The sequence below is a fragment of the Xiphophorus couchianus genome, chromosome 7, assembly GCF_001444195.1.
Source record: "Xiphophorus couchianus chromosome 7, X_couchianus-1.0, whole genome shotgun sequence".
In the NCBI taxonomy this organism is placed as follows: Eukaryota; Metazoa; Chordata; class Actinopteri; order Cyprinodontiformes; family Poeciliidae; genus Xiphophorus; species Xiphophorus couchianus.
The window spans coordinates 11,175,894-11,195,169 of NC_040234.1; the positions used below are offsets into that span (position 1 = coordinate 11,175,894).

The 19,276-nt window shown below is 36.4% G+C and overlaps 1 protein-coding gene across 7 annotated transcripts in view; it reads left to right on the forward strand.

The window, feature by feature from the left end:
* Nucleotides 1–19,276, forward strand: part of il1rapl1a (interleukin 1 receptor accessory protein-like 1a) — a 217,717-nt gene that overhangs the window by 89,705 nt on the left and 108,736 nt on the right. For all 7 annotated transcript variants that reach the window (XM_028023150.1, XM_028023151.1, XM_028023149.1 and 4 more), the window contains one exon: nt 8,146–8,431. In XM_028023150.1, coding sequence (XP_027878951.1) covers nt 8,146–8,431 — 286 coding nt within the window. The remainder of the gene's footprint in view (nt 1–8,145; nt 8,432–19,276) is intronic.

The following is a 19,276-nucleotide window of genomic DNA, read 5'->3' on the forward strand; positions in this document are numbered from 1 at the left end:
TTTGCGATACCTTCATGTTGTTTGTATCTTGACCATGCTTATATTTGACCCTATCCCAACTGATTTGGTTTTTTAAAAAATATGACATACATTCATTTATCTTTCAATAGTCTAGCGGTGTTGGATATGGTCTTAGAAATATAATTTAAATTTTCATATATATTTTAATCACTATAATTGTCATTCATTTGGAATAAAAGACCAAGATATCGAAAAAAATATCCTAAGTATTTTAATGTTCCTAATCTACCTGTATTTTGTGGATAAAGAGCAAAGGTCGCTTATGGTCTTTGGAGTGAAATTATCTGCAGGCTACTATTCCCATTTGCATATAAATGAACCGTGGTAAACTGTGAAAGAAGACGATTTTCTTTACCCAGAAAATTATAAAGTAGCAAGACGAGAGAGAGGTCCCTAATCCAAGATTTTTGCTGTGTTCATTAATTTAGTGGGAATATGAAAATTGGGATGGAATTAGATTTGTGTTGCTTATTTTAAATGGACTATTGAGAGAAGGAGTAGATTATGAGATTTGTTTGTCTTTCAACTACTCCTTTTCATTCAAAAATGTTGTTCATATCAACATTTGACTGTTAATTTCAAACTGCAAATGAAATGAATAAATAAACATCCAAAACTGAAGAAGCAAATTGTGAACTTAGATTTGGGTGAATTGATTTTATTGTTCTGGATTTTTTATTTATTTTTTATTTTTTGCAGGTTTATCCTCTGTGGTTAACGTTCTTAAAAACTGACCAGAGTAGAATACGAAGACATAATTATGCTCTACCATCTTAAGTGAAATTCAGGTGGATATACGAAGGGACATAGAGTTGTAAAACCTGGACTTGGCAGTTTGTAATTTGAAAAATCTTAATTTGAGAAAACCATGAGAGAGAGCTTCATTTACACTCCCAAAATATTGCAAATCTTTCAGCTCGTGTCTTTCTAGTAAATCCAGTATTTTGTATTGTCTCCTTCAATTAGCTGGATATATCACTGCAACCCTGGTAATAGAAGTCAGGTTACTTTTCACATTCTGATACCTGTCATGTAATCGTGTATCTTTTGTAACCATGTAGATGCAAAGAAGACTGACTTCACAATGAGCAAAATCTTGTTTTATTTATTTGCACTTTAAATATCTGTAAGTCTTGATTTATTTATAGTTTCTGTCCTGGGCACTTTGTCACAGTTTACAGTTGTTCCCTGTTCCACATCAGCACAGCATAAAATTTTTTTTAGTGTCCAAGTCACTTTGGATAAAACCATTTTTCAAATGAATGTAACGGAACGTAAAATGCATATCCATGCATTTGTCTCTCCCAGTGGTATGTGAACAAATAATGGTTGAAAAATCTGCACCTCACCTTTGGCCTTATTTCCACATTGATGTTTACATTTTCAACTTAAGAAACATTTATCAGTAACAATACAAGCACATTAAAAACCTGTTTAGGTGAGATTAACATTGTAGAGTAATCTATTTATAGTTCACTTTACAGGTTTAAAGAATGGAGTCCAAATCTTATTTTTATGATACCATCATATTGATGCCCGTGTTTTATTATGCTACCGTTTCTTTTACCTTCATTTGATGGTCAAGAAGCCACAAAGACACATCCAGATTCAACTTGGCAGGGCACACAGAGGACCTGTTGAGATAAAGCCTAGAGCTTGTGATTCACAAAGGCAGCTGGGATTCTGCAAGTTTAGGCCCCGGTTTTTATCACCTCTATTGATATGTGATTAAGTAATCTTGAGGATTAAGTAAGAAGAGCAAGACAAAGAGACAATATCAAGCCTAATTCAGCAAAGTGTGATTGGAAACTCAGCCTGTTTTAAAGACTAATGTGAGAATGCACTTTGTCACATTGTCTGTGCAAAGAACTCCGTGTGAATTTGGACAACGCTGGAGAATCAAGTAATTTGCAGAAAGATTATTGTAGAGCTTTTCACCTTATCCTCAGGCTTACTCATTCTGCGAGTCATTTACCTTAAGTTCTGCACAATTACCTTCAGTGGTGGTCATGTTTCATGCCAACACTTGTGGAGGAAGAATATAATTGAGTTCTATTGTTCATAATTAGCCATTGCCAAGACTTGAATTTCTTTAGCAAATAACAATGGTATTTTTTGCCATTTCTGTAGCTGATTATGTAAGATGTTTATAAAATAATATTCTTATTCTCATGGAAATTAATTCCTCAAAAACAACAACAAAAAAGACTTGTTATTTTAAAGATTAGTTTTCAAAAATGCCCAAGAGTGTCTCACCACAACAAAACACTCATGATGTAATGCGAACGATTGAAAAAGAGCTGTACATACACTCATCTACAGTTAATCAAGCTGCTCTTCAGTGAAAATGCAACGTTAGTGATCTTTGAAAAGAACTAAATGAGTTTGAATGTATTGTTAATTTCTCTAATCTGCAAAGTCTACATTACAGGCTTACATACATGCACTCCCACTAGTGTCTAGTCAAATGTCCACAAGCAAATTACTGAGAAAACCTATTTTTGTAGCCTTCAGCAAGGTCCTGGTGCTTGTTCTGGTTTGATATTTGACTTCTGTTTTTGGCTGAAATGGCTAGATTTAATTTGTTTGCTTTTCTGGCAGAGGGTTAAAACAGAGGGGTTTTATGCCAGCCTTTTTCATTGTGTTTTAAGTTTCCAATGTCCAGCTGTTGGTTTGAGGTAAAGACGATGCATTTGGAAGCAGTCAACCACCTTCTTCATTGCATCCGCGTAATGAAACTCAGCAGTACTATCGTCAAGGAGACACTGTTCAGTGTTTCTCTGAGGCGTTTCTCTTAAGTGTTGCTCAGGCTGAACAATATTTGTTCTTAGGTTTCAAAGTCTTTGGCCGGAATCCTCTCATCAATGCATGATATATATATTACGCATGATGAGACTGTGGGCAGTAATACTAGTAATGTAGCATCTTCCGGTTCATGGCAAGTTTCGTCATGGGTGGTCAATTTCCTAATAACTTGCTTGAATTACTGCTGTGATTCCAAATACAGCTCAAAATGGGGTTTAGGTCAGATGAAGTAGGCTAATGTTAAGGTTTTGGAGAGCATTGCCCTAAACCTTGTAGAAAGTATATCATCTATTATTAAAAATTTAGGCCTATGAATGGAAAAAAACTAACAATTTTAAAACTCTTTCCATGAGTAACAGTGCTCAAATATCTAAGCCAAATTACATAGGAACTTCCTGATGGCTACAAAAGGCTCTGTAAGCTATGCATTTAAAAATATTAGCAGGATTGTATAAGCACAGAAAATTGTGATCTTAAGTTTAATCAAATGAGTCACTAAAACCCCAAATTTTATGTCAAATTCCTGTCAATGATGAGTGTACGTAAACATCAGACTGGAAGTCTGTGGTAGAGGACATACACTGAAAAGAACATGCAAAGAATGACGAAGAAAAGTAATTCTCTGGATTGGATTTAGCTACAGATAATTGAAAAAGCCCAATCACCTACCAAACATCTGATAATTCAACTTTATCCGAAGAGCAAGAATGATGAGAGAAGAGAGAATTTTAATTGAGCACATCGTCAGAGTTTCAGGAAGCAATGCAACAGGAACATTGCATACGTAATATAATGTTAAAAATAACAATCATAAGAAAGCTGGAGTTGACTGAAAAGACACGAAAGCCAGTCTGTGATTGGAGTTCTGGCTGTGGTGGGTTCACATTTTCTTTGTGCGACTCCTTGAGTGTGTGTGGGACAAAATTTATTCAAGCTCTAGGGTATGTATTTATTGGCTTGGTTTAGTGTCACACAGGTCTGTCCTGCCTCTGAATGTAATAAGGTTTCTGCGGCGCTCACGCGCCTGCACATTTTTCTGAATTATGACGTCCCCACCTTGGAGTTTTTGAGCACCAACTGCACTCCATCTATACCGTATATATCATGGGATGTAGCAATCACAGGTAAAGGAGCATTGCAGCCAACAGCGCTGCAGAAGACTGACAGCCATAGGGGAATGTGTCCATATGGAAACATTTTTTCACACCATGGGCTTGTTGGACGGCTGAGCAGAATTGCTACAAATCCTTAACGTCCCAGGAATCCAGGGTGGAATAGCATGAGAGCCAGTATTTGTGTGTAGTTTTATGCAAGCTGTCAGCAGCAGAGAGAGTGAAAGGTGGGTACTGCAGTATTCCTGCAGCGGGAAGCATTGATTTTCTTGCCTAGCATGGGGATGTGGGAAATGTCAGCCTCTAATTGAGTTGATAAAACCGTTTTGAGTCTCAGACATAAATATGCCCTCCCACACCCCCCACATACACGCACACGCAAATGCCATTACATTACACAACTCCACTTGGGATGGCCATAAGAAATGAAAGGTCTCCTTACTTATGTGTGCATTAACATATGCCTACCTTCAGTGCATGCCAAGTTGTTTTGTTGGTCTATACACCTCTGCCAGTAGAAGCAAATGCCTGACTTGCTTGCCAGTCAATGAAATGTTTTATTTAGTTTTGAATTAGCAGGGAAGCTTCTTTGGATAAACAGGTTTGCTTGCCACTGAGGGCAAAAATGAAGATTGGTAAGCATGACGCAGAGGTCAAATCAATTAGTGGAATAGAAAGTGAATAAAGAAAAGAATGAAAGAAGTTTCTGCTCCCTCTGCTCATTAGAAGATTGGTATGCAGAGAGGCAGAGGAATTACCTGCTATCTTTAGAGGAAGTTCACCACAATGTCAGAAGAAATGATAGTCCTTAGTTCAGTGTCTCTATGAGGACAATCTCATTTTTCTTCTGTAATAGTAATAATTATGTAAAGAGATTTTGTGATATTAAAAGGCAAGATTATTTTATTTTGTTCAAAGTTAAGTCTGGTTTTCGAAGCTCTGTCTAGTTCCTGTGATACAAATCTAATGGGGATTGCAGTATATCAGGAGGACCATGGTGCATCTAGTTCATTCAAGAACTTAAAACGTTGCTTTAAGAAACATCTGCGTCTTTTCTAAGAGCACCAAGACGGAACAGATTACGAGACTTAAGTTGCCTTTGGAGCTGGGCACTTTGGAGAGTCTGCAACCATCAAAAGCCACCTGTCTGAGTTGCATAATAGAGCATAAGAGAGGTATATTTTTAGAAGTACATGTTACTCCACCAATGTGTGATGTCCTGTAACTATTATAATTCACCACAGATATAAAGGTGGAGCTATACTGTTATCGCTCTGCTTTATCAATGCTTGAATGCTCTTTTGAAATCGGTAACGAAGTAGGTTTTGAGTTGCCCTGTAGTGTTGACAGTCACTAAAATGACTATTTAGCAGTATTTGGGGTTTCCAAAAGAAAGACGAAACGCAGACAAAATGTGAAAACTTTTTAAATGTTGAGAGTTCCTCAACTGGTTAACCATCAATCCAAAACTGAATTATACTAAATCAGATGACATTTGTGAAGCTTGTATCCTACTTGTAAAAACAAACAAAAAGATGAACATTTAGTTTTTTCCAAAAATATTGCTGAAATCTTGAACCTGGCCAAGTGAAACGTCTTGTCTCATGGACTAAATGACTGGAAATAATCACCTTTCCATATTGCTGATGGTGTTCACCAGCAGGACACAAAACAGTTAATCAAAACATAATTATTGAAACTGTATGAGGCGAACACATGACACATGTATGTTTGCACCTACTTTAATGTAAGGGAGAATAATTAGAGGTTCACATTACGACACACACGCACCCACGCACTTTTGCTTTCAGTTTCTTTCAAATTCTTGTGTGTGGGAGTGCACACGCACACCCCCACTTGTGGCAAAGCCGATAGTAATTACTGACATGATGAGGCAGACAACCATTCATATAGGGAATGCACGCTCATGCAAATAGACACACACACTCCCCTTTTCTCCCTCACACATATTATACCTCCCTGGTAATTAACAGTATTAATTACTAGCATAGCTGTCCCTGTGAGGCTCTGTATCACTCACAGACGGCACGCAGTGGGGTTCTTATTACTTTATCTCACCACAGCATCGCCTCTTCTGTCTCCCTCTCCTAGTCTCTGGTTATACACGCTTTCTGATACACACCTGCTGGATAAACAAATGTTAGCTAATTAGTCGGAGAGTGATAGCTGGCTGTGGGTTAAAATCCAGTCGCTTGGGATGTGAAGGAGCCATGTTTGCATGAAAAAGAGCAGGTCATTTTGTCATGACGGAGTCGGGGTCTGTTTAGCCACTGTAGCCGTTTCTTATGCATCTTGTTACGCTGTTGTAGCTAAAGTGTCACATAAGTTTTTTTGTTTTTTTTCATTTGTGTTGCATCAGCTACTCTTCTTTCATTCCAGCAGTGCTCCAACCAAAACATGTTGGGCAAACTCTCTTATGCATAATTGCTGAGCTGGTGAACATCAAGCCGTAGACATCTTGCTTGAGAGACATCGTGACATATTCCCATTTACCGAGGTTGTTTTGTACCCTGCTCGAATCTGATTTATATCCACAGCAGTTGAAGATGGCTGGCACCATTTTTGAGGATATTGTACAGTTAAATCCCAAGTGTCACAGTGCTTGCATGTTTGAATATTGCATGCGAGTGCGTAAGCTTTCTCCTCAGAGGTAAAGATATCTTATACTCCGAGTGTGCTGGCAAAGTTGAGATTGAAGGTGAGGGGATAAAATGTGTCTTGCACATCATTACACAGTAAAACTGCAATCCTCCCAAAGTGTCAATGCAATATTTCTATGTAACATAAAGAGATTTTTATCTCAAAATGTCATGCTATAACATGCTTTGAAAATATTATATTATTTAGCTTTGCAGTTTGTTACTGAGGCAGTTGTTTCAGAGAATTAATCAATAAAAATTAAACAAGAAAAGAATGAATAGTTTGTTAAATGTGACAGTTGCCTCCAAACACTTTATGGCTATTTTTGGGAAGAAATTAGTAACTTCCAAGTGGAATGTATAATTGATTAACCCACAAGCCACAGTCGAGGGTTTGGAGTTTGAGAAGGATTTAAACAGCTTGCCCATCAGGGACAGCATTTCTGTCTAATAGCAGCCTTAGCTGCCACTACACTACGGTAGCAGATAGATGCAAATGTGCAGCAAATGGTGAAACGTTCTGGAAATGGGCACAAACATATAAATGATGCAAAATCCTAAACACACAAAAAATTAATTCAATAGAAATATGCTGCAAATAAACCTACAATAAACAATGCAATCAAAAAATGCTGCAATCACAGATCAATTTAAAAACAATGTTTAACCAGAAGTTAAACATTGCTTTTAATTTTTTTTATCCTGGTGTGTTTATTTTTCAACTTTGTACTTTTGCAGTGCTGATGTCAGATTTTTTCTTAGCAAAGTTATTTTTGCAATTTTCCTCCTTCTATGGCCATTGATGATTCAAACAATTACATGTAATCAACTCATAAATAATATTTACCAGTAGGAGCTCCACCTATACCCCTTCCCTCACCGTACCTTAATGCAAATCAGTTGTATTATGAAATACTATGTGATTAAATAAAATTGAGATAATTTCACATTTTATGCTTACTTATTATCAAAATTCATCAAAAAATATTCCATAGTAAATAAATCAACATCTACTCTTTAACAGTGATATGAACTGGTTTATTAGGGAGTAAGAAAGTCAAGTGAATAACATTCTACAAATAGACACAGGGGAGAAGTGACTCTCAGTGTATGCCAGTGTATTTCTTTCACAGTAAATTTCCTTTTACAGAATAACAAGGAAACAAAATTGTCTTGTTCTGTTTTTAATTGAGACAAAAATGACAGAAAAGTATGTTTGAAACACATGGTGATTAATTAGCAAAACTTGCCACACTTTTAGGTAACATTGCTTCTCTAAATTTAGTCCAAGCATACATTCTGAAACCAGATTTTGTAAGGCAATTTAAGTAACCATAGCAACTTCTTGACACAATTTTTAGACATTAAGTATTTTAACTTTCAAATTTTCTGTCATTTACACAAAGGACAATGAGGTCCTTTCTATATTCTTTAAATGTTTCTTTGGAGTTCACACGCCACAAAAACTTAGATTTTACCTTCTACTTTTCACATTTATAACCTGCTATTGAAAGTCTTCCATATGCTTTTTTTATTGTCTTTTCTAGTGGACGGCTGCACAGATTGGTCAGTGGATTACAAGAAGTACCAGGTGCTTCAGGGTGAGGCAGTGCGTCTGAAGTGCGCTCTGTTCTATGGTTACATCCGGAGCAACTACAGCCAGGCCCAGAGCGGGGGCCTTAGCCTCATGTGGTACCGCAGCTCCGGCCTCGGCCACACCGACTTTGAAGAACCAATCTCTTTTGATGGAGTGCGCATGAGCAAGGAGGAAGATGCCATCTGGTTCAGACCTGCTGACCTTCAAGACGTGGGACTCTACTCGTGTGTTTTACGGTAAGAGTAAGAAATTATTGTTTTTTTATTTTTTAGATGTACTGCTTTGTTTTAATTTTGATGACTTTTCCTATTGGGCTCTTGATAAGCATCAAGCCCATGTTCACAGGAAGCAGACTCGAGCAGGGTTAAAGAACATATACTGTAAGTTGGAGACATGGCATAAAAAGTAACAATAAAAAGTACAATAAAATATGGCAACCAGCCTCCTTCTCCAAATATTGGTGTCAATAGGAAAATAAAAATGTTTGACTTTCATTGCAATATTTCTGTTCAAATTTAGTCTAAACAAAAAATGTCTGACATAGATTAGCCCTCTTGGTAAACCCTACGTCTATATGTGTTGTCCTTTCATAGCAGAATTGTTTTTTTACATTGAAAAAAAAGAGATGATTTCGTAAGATATTACAAGTCAGGAAATTTAGAATTTCAAATAGACATAAGCGATGCATAACAAATGGTGGTTTAAAAATATTTTAATTTATTAGATTTTTTTGTTGACCTTAGAAACGTCATGTAAGGTGAACAATTAAAGCAGAAAGGACTGCCAGTCTCAGAAGAATGCCTAAAACTGTTTGCAGTAACCCAATGTGTTGTATAGTTAAAAATTGAATAGCCTGAGTAAAATGATCTAACCATTTTTTTCTGACAGTTTACTTATGCAAAAACTCAACACTGCCAGACAAAAATAACTTTATTCTTATGTTTTTGGCCTAGTGTGTGATAGTAACCTAGTGGTAGTAACTTAGACATTTCCATTGTTAATAATAAAGTGAAATAGAAATAGCAGGGGAGATGATCTTTTCCCATTTCATGTTACAACCACAAACTTCATTTCATTTTGTTGCGATTTTATGTGATGCGACATAAAAGCAAATAATTTTGGAATTTATTGCTTAAAAATTTTACAGTTAAATAAATAAATATTCGGCCTTATTCAAATGTTGAGTGTAAAACTCAGGGAATCCCATCGTTCTGTGCATAGTTGCACTTGTAAAAAATGCCTCCAGCTCCGTGTTTCTCAATCTGCATTTGTTGAGCTAGAGGGATTTCTCTCAGATACTCTAATCAGAAGACTGGGACGTTTACCTCCCAGCTGAAATAAATTACTTTGTTTGAGAAGACGCATTTGAGTCACACATTTACGCACATAAGTAAAAATTCTCCCTCAAAACCACAAGCAAACAGAACACACATTTTAGACTGCTTTTTATAAACAGCATAAAATTATTTAAGGAAAGATGTCCAGTTTGTATTAGAAAAATGGGGGGTGGAGAGGTGGGAAATCACACTTCCATACATGGGTACTTTACATAATAATGCATTAGTCTTTCATAGGGAATGCCAGAATGCTGGGAACGTTTGACTCCAAGAAAATTATCAAATGTATTTTTGGAGAATGATTTATACCAACACAGTGACTCAACCTGAAGAGAACCTTCAGTATTTAGGTCAACAATTATTTCAACGAGAGCCTCTGTTATATTATTTCCTATTAACGTTTTGCAACTGAAAAACCTTTTCAAGTCATATCACATATTATGTGTGTGACTTATGATGGGCTTTGATTCTAAATAGCACATGTACACTGAGATCAGTAGCAAGCATTGAACTCTGTTTTATAAAGTCTGGGCTGGGTTTGTTGTTTTTCTGTGATATTATTATTTAGTTTTTCTTTGGATTGTTTTTTTTTCTTTTTATGCATGATAAAGATAAGAACTATTTCAACCAAGCACCTTTTACTTTTAACATTTGCACTTGTCATAATTGATCCATATGATACAAATTTTGTTTACATATAAACTCACTGTGGCCTGATGCATATTCATCCTTTATGTTTATGCAGGCTAAAGTTAGAAACTTTTGCCTGGCTAATTTCAAAGTACAATTTCTAGCAATTTTGTCTTAACTTCCATTAATAGTGCATTATTTCCTGGAGTCAGATTAACATGGATCAACTAAGAATTGAAGGCTAGGGATAAAAAAAAAAGTAAATAATCCATCAAAGGATTCATAACTTTTTGTATTTTAATAAATACCAATACAACAGTAACAAAAAACAAAACATAATTTAACCTTACCATTTTCAAGGTGCAGTAAATGCAGAATAATTCAAGTTAGACTGGAGATGAAGTAAACACCAGGAGGCTGGATTTCTTCTCTTTTTAGCTTGAGGCAGGCACATTAATCTCTTTCAAATCTAACATGCTCACTGAATGACAGTGGTATTATTTTCTGAATTTGTGATCAGGGATTGTTCAACCCTTTACAAAAGCATATTACTGAAATGGAGGCTGTTTTACTTTAACTGTATGTGTGTTCCTTTGCTGTTTCATTGTAAATGGATCCTGCTCAGTATCGTCAGTGGCATTTTTAATGTTTGTTTCACAATTGCTTATTTAAATGAACTGAGCATTATGTAAAATGCTCCATTTCCTTCCTATTTTATCCTGACTGGGCAGTGATTTCATCAGCCAGCCTGTGGCATACACTGACTTAACATTTCAGTTACAAATGTGCAAAAGGGGAGTGTTGTTTGGTTTTCACACAATAACCTCAATAGGAGTAAACCTTCCAAATCTCAGTCTGATAAATCGCTACGGTTCTAAGCATAACCCCAACCAACCAAGAAATGTACAATATTTAATTCACATAATCTTGACCAAAATTTAAAATCTCAAATTGAACACCCTAAAAGAATGGTGTATTAGGAATCTAGAAATGAGTTATACATGCAGACCTTTGATGGAAGGTAAATGATTCAGTTTTGAATGATCTTGGTTGTCTGAGTTGTAAGACAAAGTGACCTCCGACAGTTTCCAGAGCATCCAACATACACTCAGAAAAGAAGTCTTATCAGCACTGAATGCATTCAACTTGACTTATATTAAAATGGAACTGAGCCTCTCTGAAAACTAAACCTTGCCACTGGCAAATTTTGAAAAATTATAGAAAGTGGGCAGAGCCAAGAGACATGGCTGACTGTGAGGATGAGCGGAAAGAAGCCCTGTTAATTTATCCACTATCAATTTTTCAGACTTTACTAGTGACTTTTTTGATTTTCAAAACAACTAGTGACAAATATAATGACTTTTTCTGTGTTGTTGGAGGCTTTTATGGCGACAATGCTTTGCAGCTTGGCTGAAGCCGTCTGTCCTGATCAGCAGTAGGGGCCATTAGCCGTCATTGGCTTGTCTCACTTACTCAGCACTACAGCCAGTCTCACAGAGTCATTCATTCAACACCATACCTTTACTAATGGTCAGAGCCATTCACATTCACATAACTAAAGTACCAAGCTGTACTGAGGCAGTCAATAGGAAAATTCAACTGTCTTAAAACCGTTTGAAGGGAGAGGTCAGTAGTGAGACATTTTTAGGCAAAATAATGCCAAACTAAAAGAATTGCACAAAAACGTCAAAACTCACACAAAAACATAGAGTAGATATTTAAAGTTACCCTCACATGTTTTCTTATGTAATTTCCATCATCAGCCCACTGTTATTGTTTTCCACACAACCAGTTCCAGTCCTGGAGTCAGTTTTTAACGCACTCTTTGGTTTTCCACAATGCCGGATGTCTATAAAAAAAATAGATGTCCTAATATTCCAACTTTAATTTAACACGTTTTAAACACGACAAGCAAGGTGGTACTGTTGCTTATACTATGGACTTGCAACAAGAAGGCCCTGCATTCAAAACCAGGACTGGTGTCTTTCTGCATGGACTTTGAATGTTCTTTCCCTCCATGCAACTGCTCTCTCCGTGTACTTCTGCTTTCTTCTGCAGTCCAAAAATATGACTGTAGGCTGAGTGGTGATTCTAAAATAGTCCTTTGGATGTGAGTGTATGAACAAATAGTCCTGTGTGTCTCTGTGTAACACAATGATGGACTGGCATCCTGTTGAGGGTGCATACTATCCTTTTCCCAGTGATCGCTAGAGATAGACACCAGGTATAGACGGTGGATGGATGTTTTAAAAATATTAGGTTTTTCAATTTTTCACAATGGCAACAAGAAACATATTATCACCACAAACACATTATTTATAGCAGGATGACTGTAAATAACAGTGAATTAACTTTTCTGTACTCTGTGATGCATGATTTGGTCAGCCTGTGGAATTTCACCAGCTAATCAGACTCTTTCAAAATGTTAAGTTGCTATGCGTTCCCATTTTTGTCTCTACTTAAGGAGACCAAAAATGAAATTAACTCCAGAGTTTTAAAAAAAGCACTATTAACCTTTTGAATGATAGTTGGTGATTCTCTCTCCAGCTGGGGACAAAAGTCATTTTTTCCTTATGTTCAACTCATACTTGGAGCCAGGATAGCACCGGTTTATTGATTATAGAGTCAGAGTCTGCAACAATAACCATAGGACTGGAACTGATTTGCTGGGGAACCCACTCAAAGGCATTTATTCCATATAGTTGCACAATACTTTCACCTGTTCTCAAGAAAATCCACAATGCAACCTCTGTTACACACCCTGCCTCAACATCATATCTTACCATTCATAATTTCACCTTACATGCCCACTGCTGACAATTTTGGACATACCTGCTGATTGCAAACCAAATGGCTTGTGGGTTTATTGTTCAAGTGACTGAGGCCAATTTTTTGGTGGACAATTCTTTCTATCAATAAGTGCTTAGAAAAACAGGATGTTTAGCAGTCATTATATCATGCTTAAATGTGAGCAGCGGTGGAGTTACTTTTGCAGATTGATGTAGAATTTGATTTCAGTGCCCCTTTACAGACAAAACAAGCCAATAGTGGTGATGTGTTTGAGGATGCTTGAGATGGAAGAATTCAAAATACAAAAAAAAAGAATACAAAAGCAATGAATTTCAAAGAACTAAGATCAGAGATCGATTTGCTCTGACAGCAATGATGGGATTTCCATTCGATCAGTGTGGTGATGGCCAAACTGCAAATGAGGTGTGTCCAAAAATGAGAGGAATTGAAAGAAAGTAGGCAACCAAAACACAGAGGGCTGAACACAGATTTGACAGAACTGAGCCTTTCATATTAAATTTACAGAAATAAATCGGAGGGCTTTGCCTGACAGGCAAAGATATAATTTGTGTTGCAAAAATATCAACAAAAACTGAAACGGTAATTGAGTTTTATACAAAACCAAGTAAGATTATTTGTAACTAAGGCAAGTGGAGAAATTTTGAAAATATTACATTTAATACACGCTGTCATTTTTTGTAGTGATTTTCTGTGTCAGTTTTATGAAAAGTTAGTATTTTACATTTCCACTTCTTCTTGGTTATGTCCCTTGAGCTTTAATTAAGTTTATTTATATGTTGTTGTTAGCATACCATAGAAGTGACAATCCATGTAATATCGCTTTCTGTATTACAAATAGGGATGCATTTATCAATCAAGGTTTCTTTAAAGTTGATTGATCTTAGCAATTGACAATTAATTGATCAGTCATTTTCTTTCAAACTTGAGCTTTCTCTTTTATCAGAAAGGTCGACTGTCTTTTCCATAACATAAATGGTTACATTTTTCATACACTCTGTCGATTCCATCGCAACGAAAGTGATCAGTAACTGTCTTCTAGCTCTTTGCTGTCAGGTCGGTCTACAATCAGTGGTGAGCACAACACATTTTGTTGTTAGCTGTGCTTTCAGTCCAGCTACCTTTTGTTGTAGCTTCCAAACAGGTTGCCATTGTGGCTCTCAAATTCATTTTAAAACTTGACTGAATGAAGTGAATTTATTCACCAGAGCTCTCACCATCAACTGTGTTTTTTGGCGACATGCTACAATTTGTTTTTGGCATTATCCTTTCTGCAACTGTGTCTTCCCATCCTTGCCTTCATCATAACTTATCATAATTTTTCATCATACAGCACAGCTGAATGAGCGCTTCTAAGGTGAAACTTAAAGAGCTTGTTGTGTTTATATTTCAAAACAGAACTGCATAAAGTGCCTTTTCTTTCACTGCACTGCCCTGGTATGGCCCCACCTTCCTTATTGCAGTCTCATCTGACTGTTTAACGATGACCAGTATCGCCCTCTGCTGGAAAGGGTTCACACTGCAACACTGAAAGGAGGTCTGACAAATTAGTTAATCAAATGGACTTAATTTCAATCTAATAAATAATTAATTGAGAATATAAAATTGATTAACTGTTTAGTTTATGTATTATAGCCCAACTTTTAATGTGAGCAAAAATTATAAAATGGAGCAGATTTACTTTAATGCCATGGGTGTTGTTTATTTTACAAATGCTAAGATAAACTTTTCTATTATATCTGTCACTCATCTTTAGCCTCTTGCTTCAGAAAAAGAGAGCTTATTTTTGGCCTCATTCATTTAAGTTTTTTTTTTTTTTTTTTAGACAGATTAAGAAAACCTTTAATCTTTGTGTATGAAGCTCTGTGGCCAATTGCCAAGGAAGCTGACCAAGCAATCCATGCAACTAGGGTTGCATGGATTGCAAAACACTCAGAGATGGAGACTGTGCAGCAGAGTTTTTAGCCCAGCTTAGATCTTACCTGAATGAAACAAGTGCATCATTGCATTTTTATGCTAATGTTCATCCTTCTGAAAACAGGATGGATTATTTACACTTGCAGGATGAGATAAGAGACTGCTGTGTTTTTGACTTACTCTACAGCACTTTCTCTGAATGTGTACTCATTCTGGCAGTTAATATACTGTAATGCAGATTTCTTCTGATATCCAGTGACAGGAGATGTCAGTTTTTCACAAAAAAAGCACATTTGGATTTTCACAAAGTTTTAGCAGTTTATCCAAGTTGTTTTTGTGGTATTCATGTCAGTACATAAGCCATAGCTGACGGAGTTGGATGTAACTTGCCTTCTGCATGTGTTCAGTTCTTTTGTAGACGTTGGCTTGTGGAGAGTCACTGCTGACATAAGACATTTTTCCCGCTGCTTGTGCATCAAGAGATGTCAGGTAGCTCTTGACTGCCAAGTACTTTTTAATTTCTTAACTTCTACTTAAATTTGTAAAACAGTATTCATTATATTCATTTCAATACAGAAGATTTGATGATAAATTGTGCCATTTACCTTTAGCTGTACTTCCTGTCGCAGTAATGTTTGATTTAAGTAAGCTTTTCACTGAAGGTCTCCAAATTAGCATTTTTCTCTTTTAAAAGAGCTGAAAGCAAACTGATTTACTAAAATGTTTGTTTGTGCTGTGTGTGTGGTATTTGTGCTTTTGTGTGAATGGTTATCTTTGTCCTTTTCTGTCTGCTTTCTCTGAAATTGAAGTCTAATTGTGAGTTTCTACATGAAGGTGACTTCATTTGCATAGTAATCTCCGTGTGTTCACCATGAATCTCCTTTATTTCTCTGCCTCATTTTTTCCCTAAGCGTATCACACATTAGAGTCTGTAGCATTTCTTCAGATTCATCCGTCTTTCCTCCTCAGTTCCTTTGTCATTATTACAGTCTCTCTTTGCTTCACCTGATAGATTATTTTATAATAATTCTGCTAATGAGTCAGTGTTTCAGAGTGGGTGAAACCATGCGTAATTCCTTCCTATGATTACATTATCCCACATGTTGGGTAATAATGTGTGAAGAATTACAGCCACTATGAAGAGCTAACAAATATCCAAAGCAGACACACTCAAATAGAATGTGACAGATGTGAAAGACACCACAGGACCGAGCATCAAACCCCCAGCTGGCTGTCAATCAAGCGGCACCACCAACACCTTCCCACAATCCTACAGGGAGCCATGCTGTGCATATTTAAAGAGTAGATGCATCTCCTGTTTATCGGTGCAGGTAAAAAAAAAATTCTGATTATCTCCACACTGTGATTAGTTTGTTTTAATCTACCTACAGTTTCATGTCCAGACAGGTCACAAACTGAACAAGAAGTTGGACATTTTTGTTTTTAGTGTGAGGGGAATCAAGTGCCTCTCTCAAAGTCTTCACATGCCTCTTTGTATCTAAGTACATGAACTGCTTCAACCTTGTGGACAAGCATTCGGTCCTCCTCTTAGATATACACAACTTTCACTACGCCCTCAAACCCTTCTCTGTCAGTCTGTCGTTGTGCCCTTCACCCACCTTACCTGCTGGTGGTGGTCAAAGGGCCCAGCTGTGCGGATCGTAGGCAGCCTCGCCTCAGGGCAGCTGTGGCTACAATATACCCATTCACACACCCAGTCAGTGTGTGAAGGGGTGAATATTTATGGGGCAATGATGTGGTTTGCTGGTTTTAAAAAACAGCCTGTTTAGAAAACTAGAAGAAGAAATAATGAAATAATTGTCACAAGAATATAAATATAGTTTTTCCTTGTGTCCATGTTGTTCCTGAACAATAAATTATCCACACTGGGGAAACGGCAGAGCTGTCCACAAGCTTTGTTGTTTTTCTTTTTTTCCTCATTCTATCTGACCCTTACCTTCATAGCTCTGTTACACTGTTATGTATCTGCCTTAATTTTAAACATTGGAAGATGCAATGCAAAAGCAAAATATTACTCCTATATCGCTATTATGCAAATCTAACATCTTAACATACATAGTTTGATCACCACACAAACGGGGGTGCCACCAATGGTTTTGGGTCTCTAAGAATTCAACCATATGAGTTTTAATACAAAAAAATATAATTAAATGAGATGATATCACAGCAAAAGTAACCTACTCCTTCTTGGCAAAGCTGAACACTTCAGATCCCAAACCACTGATCTCAGTAAGCAAGTGCCCTACATATAAGTGTAAACTATTAGTAAGGTATATCATTACATGGCAAAAATAGATGCTTGCTCATGTTTAGGGGTGGTGGAGCCTGTTATTGAAGTTAAAAGTGAAGTACACTATGGACTGGGCTTCAGTCCACACTGGGGTCAACACAGAGGCTCACTCACACTCCAAGTTATTAGGTTTCATCAATTGCTTTAACATGCATGATTTTAGACTGTAGTAAAAAAAAGAGCACTCAGATGAAATCTAGATCTGCATGGGGAGCAAAAATAAAGCAGGCATGAAATAACAGAGGTAATCAGCATTCCAGCGTGCAGTCCACACTTCAGACATGTAAGAGCAGAGCTCTAAGGAAAACGGAGTGCAAAAACACGGCAATAAAATAAGTATCTCTAAAATATTACACTGCTCAATTAACTGACAAATGGTGAAAAGGAGGAAGAAAAGGTCAGCATTAGAAAACCACTTCCAAATCAAGAAGTACATTAGAGAAAGCATGACAAATTCAGTTCGTTATTGAGAGCAAAGGGTTCCATGGTCTGGAGAGCATGAATTCATATTTCCTCTCTGGAAAAGGTTGATTGTATTTGCAAAAAGGTCATATGTGTTCTATTCATTATATGGATTTTTTTCCTTAATTCAAACTTTTTCATATCTTAATTTCCTTGATGAGCTTTTTTTTATTTTTAGACTGAAGCATTTCAAATTGGGCTTTTGTGACACGGCAGTGAGAAAATCTCTGTAAGAAAATGTTTCCAGCTTGCCAAAAACTGTGATGATTATTAAAACTTTTAAAAAAAATACATATTTAATTTGTTTAGACTGCTGAAAATAAAAATTGATTGTTTTGGAAACTGTGTGTTTTGTTATATTTGGTGAAAAACTACTGCAACAATTCAGAATACAATATTAAATTTAGTCAAAGGTGGTGGTATTGTAATGGTCTGAGGCTGCTTTTGTTTGAGGACCTCATGTGCTTGAATTTAAAATGAATTTAAACATTTATTAAAGGATGAAGGTCCCTGATGACCTGTTATCATAAACTATTAGTGACAGTTATCACCAATAACGAAACAAATGGTAATTATGATTCAGAAGTAGTTACTATTTTCAGACATGGTTACATTGGTTTGTATTTTTTTTTCATTAATAAATTACACCTTAAGAACAACTATTTGTGCTTATTTGACTTCTTTTTGTGTGATTTCAAGATTTGCTTGATATAAAAATTTAGTGTGAGAAAAAAAACCCATAAGAAATCTACAATTGGGCAAATAGTTTTTCAGGATACTTTTAGCTTGTTTAAAGATAATGTGATGAAAACTATTATGCTGGGTTTTTATTTTCTTTATCAGTTATTTTGGTGGTGTAAGAAAATCCGAGTAACAAAAACCTAAAAAAGAAACGGATTAGACGAAGATACTGCATTTTCCCCCAGCATCAAAAGAGAGAATAAATTGTGAGAGTAATGGTTTTCCAGCAGAGCCATAATAATAATCTTCTTCCAGATAACACTTTTAAAACTTATGCATGCGTTGTAAATATTCTGAGATTTAAAATGGCACCTGTTAGATTAGATTCAGGACTTCACTGTTTATTAAATGTGTGTGTTTTTTCCCTCCAATATCAAGAAACAGAGCTAAAGGTTTCAGATTCATAGACCGGAGCTGTGGCAGGTGTGCAGGTTAAAAAAGTGGGAAAAATGTTCATTACAGGTTTTTTAACCTATTATGTGCATCTTGTGTTTTTTTTTTTAAATACATTTACTCAACTTAATTATTCTTTAAATTTATGCAAAGGTTGTTTGCACTTCAACTTCCTTCTGTGGAAGCCCAGCAGTGGGGAAAATATTGTCTAATCAGTGCTTAGGCACTACTTGTATGGGAACATTTGGTGACCCAACACCTAAATAAGACATTTTCTTGTTTCTTTTTTCTACTTAACTGTATGTAGGTGTCGAGGTTTATGTTACGTTAGTGTGTATTTAAAAAGTTCTCTTCCCTGGTTCTCTTCTATATCATCCAAGAGTACTCTGCAAGCCTACATTGCAACTTCCCACTCTCTTCTCCCTAGATAGAAGGTATTGAGTTAGTAATGTTCAAATTCAACTCTATGAGGGCAGTGCTCT